Raw genomic sequence first — 3,695 nt, forward strand, 5'->3', positions numbered from 1 at the left:
AAGAAAATACAAATAAAAACCATATATAGAGCAAGTGGGCAACAGGGCATGCGAATAGACAAAGCAACAAACAATTTGCTGTTGTCAATTGGTTGACGTCATCCTGTATTAATTTAGTGGCATCCGACAAATCAGAAACATATTAATCACGAGGCTTAAATGAAGTTGCAATGAAATTCATGCCTTGGGGAAAAAAAAAGAAAAAAACTGAAAAATACCATTGCGTTGGTTCATGCATCTAATTTCCCTATATAAGCTCACTTGCCCTTTGCCACGCACAGTTCAGACTTTTGAAAGACGAAAAGAAAATCCCCAAACACAAAATTTGAAAATTTTGAGATTAGATTTTTAGAGGAAAAAAAAAAAAGGTTGACTGTTTTGTTTTGGCTATGGAGATGTATTCAACTGCAAACGAATCCGATTTGGCTATGCTGGATTCAATTAGGCAATACTTACTCAGCGATTCATCGGACCTTCGACTCACTGCTTCCACTGATTTTACCTCGGCTCCCCCCATGTTTTGCAGGAGCTCAAGCTTTAGCCGTTTGTACCCTTGTTTCACTGAAACGTGGGGTGATCTCCCGCTCAAAGAAGACGATTCCGAGGACATGCTCGTTTACGGACTCTTACGAGATGCTCTAACTGTCGGCTGGGCACCGTCCGATAACTCTACGACGAATTTCGCGCTGATCAAGCCGGAACCGCAAGAATTTTTACCGCAGACATCGGTGGAAAAAGTGGATACGGCGGCGGAGAGGACGGTTCCTGCTGTGGTTCCTGCCAAAGGGAAGCATTACAGAGGCGTTAGGCAAAGGCCGTGGGGGAAGTTCGCAGCTGAGATTAGGGACCCGGCTAAAAATGGCGCTCGGGTTTGGTTAGGTACTTTTGAGACGGCTGAGGATGCGGCTTTAGCTTATGATAGAGCAGCTTATAGGATGCGTGGCTCAAGAGCTTTGTTGAATTTTCCTCTGAGGGTGAACTCTGGGGAGCCAGATCCAGTCAGAGTAACGTCAAAGAGATCGTCGCCGGAGCCGTCTTCGTCTTCTGGCTCCGAAAATGCGTCACCAAAAAGGAGGAGAAAGGTGGCTGGCTCAGCTCCGGCAGTGGTTCACGCTGGGTTAGACGTGGGTGCTGGAGATGAAGTTAATTATAAAGTTAGTACGTGTGCACATGGCGAGCAGCTATTAGTCAGTTAATGCTGACGTGCCAGTGGATTAATTTCAGCTGCATTAAGCTTATCTTCAAATGTACATTCTTTCAATTTATAAACATTAGGGTGAAATGCACTTTTAAGAGTTGAGGGATTTTGTTTTAGTTTTGTGAATACAAAGGATTTGTATTTTTTAATTGATTTTGTTACTTTATATTAATAATATTCAAATATATATAATTATAAATTTTTTATCAATTTTTTTAATTATTCCAACCTCAAATTTTAAATTTAAACTTTAACCAAGTTTAGGTAACAAATTAAAATTTTAAAGTAAAAAAGAATTAAAGAATTGACGAAAAAAAACATAAAATCTCTAAAAGTTTTGCGAACACAATTTTTTTACATATTTTTTTATTAATCTTTCATTTTATATATTTAGCAACAAAGGATCTTATTGTAATTTTTTTAATTTTTATTTATAATTCAAATCATTTTATGTAATATTTATGTTGGATATATAATTATTTTTATATTAAAATTTATCTAAAAATTATAACATTATATATTTACCGATCATATTTTAATAATATTTAAAATACGAAGGATATGTTAAAATTAAATTTTATAAATAATTAATATTAATTACTTATAAATATTTAAAGTGGATATTTAACGTATTAAAATATTAATAATAAATTATAATAAATTACTTTTATACTATTACCAAAATATTTTTAAATATATTCTTATTTCATTAATTTTGGATTTATGGAAAAATTGTGAAGGCCCAAATAAGTGAAGAAACTTTGTTTAACTTTAAGGGTCCCAAAGCCTATATTTTTATGGGTTGTTGTATTTGGGTTTTTCTTTTTCTAACTTTACATGGATCACTTTATGTTTTCAATTTTCATTTTTTTTAATAAGAGGAGGATAAAAATTTAACAACAACCTAACTAGTATGACTCGAACTAAGTCACACCTAAAGTGGTGAATATCCTAGCCATCAAACTAATACATAGAATTCAAATTTTATCCATCTTTATCATTTAACTAAATATCTTTTACAACTTGCATACTTATATTGTATTTTCTTCTTTAATTATCATTTTAAGTGATTTATTTAAAATATAAAACATTCATATAACATCATAAATACTAAAAATCTTAACAAATACATATTTCTATATTTTTCTAATATATATTATATTGAATCTCAACTAATTTATTCATAATATATGTATTCAGTTCTTGTTATTTACATAATAAATAAAATTTAATTCCAAAATTTCAAATTCTTGTTTTCGAACGAAGCATTAAATTAGTTGTTGTTTAGCGAATTGAAAATATAGATGTTGAATTTTTAGTATTATATTTTATAAGTATTTAATTTATTTATATTAGAAAGTTGTTTAATATGTTAACAAAATTAATTACTAAATATAATTATATTTTTGATAATTTAATTTTGCTTTTTAAATTAACTATTAAATTTAATATCGATTAATTCGTTGGTTAACCAAAATTTATATGTTTTATTTTTTTATTAAAACAAGTATAAAAGATATCAAAAAAATTTAATAATGTTCATTTGACCGAATTAACTAAATCAGTAATTGCCTAATAAATATAATATATAATATTATCTATTAAATTTGGTTAATTCGGTTATTTACCCGATTTGAAACCGAATTAATCGTTAACTGAAATTTCAAAAATATTTTAATCGACCTTCAACCGAATTAGATCTGTTAATTGATCGATTAACTAAATTAAATCGATTCAATTAGTTAATTCAATTTTAACCTAAGTTTGAACACCCCTAATAATCATTACTCAACCAAAACATAACCTAAGCTGCTTTAACAACAAGAATAAATATTTTCATAATTATTGATCTAATAACTTAAAATTAGCTCTGATACCATGTCAAAGTATTTAAGAAATCATAACTAAAAACAATAGAAAAACACAAAGAGATTAAGAAGAATTTGAGAAAAAAACAAAATATGCTTTTTTTCATTAATAAAAGCATTAATATCTCAAGTGAGATGAGCTTACCTTATATACAAAGATTGATAGTAGTCATAGAGTGTATTTAGTTCTAATAAAAATGTTATACTAACTTCCTCAATAATTGTAGCTAACAAACTAAAAACAATACAATTATTGTAGCTATCGACTAACAAACTAAATGACAATTAACATTAACAAACCTATTCTCTAATATACTCGTACTTGTAATAAATTAGATAGTTCTTATTTCTTATCCGAATATATTTTAAATTTTAACTTAGTTGTTATTCATATTAATTTCATTCTAATTATAATTGGTCGAACATATTTTTTGTGATTGTATTGATTTCATTCTTATAAAACCTCATTCAAAAAGAAAACTATCAATTAAGATTTTTTTCTATAAAAATAAATACCCACTCACTTAAAAAAATAACTATTTTTATAAAAAAAGACTTTTTTTTTATCCACAGGTTTGATATGGATTTTAGTATTTATTAAATTCCTTTCTCAATTTCTTATTTATTAA

General features: G+C 28.3%; 1 protein-coding gene across 1 annotated transcript; it reads left to right on the forward strand.

The window, feature by feature from the left end:
* On the forward strand, positions 1 to 1,404 carry LOC107896526 (ethylene-responsive transcription factor 2). The gene has a single exon (XM_016821713.2). It carries the CDS (start codon positions 390 to 392, stop codon positions 1,194 to 1,196), a length of 807 nt encoding a protein of 268 aa, XP_016677202.1. The 5' UTR covers positions 1 to 389; the 3' UTR covers positions 1,197 to 1,404.
* The last annotated feature ends 2,291 nt before the right edge of the window (positions 1,405 to 3,695 follow it).

The sequence above is a fragment of the Gossypium hirsutum genome, chromosome A09 (assembly GCF_007990345.1).
Source record: "Gossypium hirsutum isolate 1008001.06 chromosome A09, Gossypium_hirsutum_v2.1, whole genome shotgun sequence".
Classification (NCBI taxonomy): domain Eukaryota; kingdom Viridiplantae; phylum Streptophyta; class Magnoliopsida; order Malvales; family Malvaceae; genus Gossypium; species Gossypium hirsutum.

Excerpts from the sequence above, each read along its gene's own strand:
- LOC107896526 (XM_016821713.2), top strand. The coding sequence starts at position 390 with ATGGAGATGTATTCAACTGCAAACGAATCCGATTTGGCTATGCTGGAT.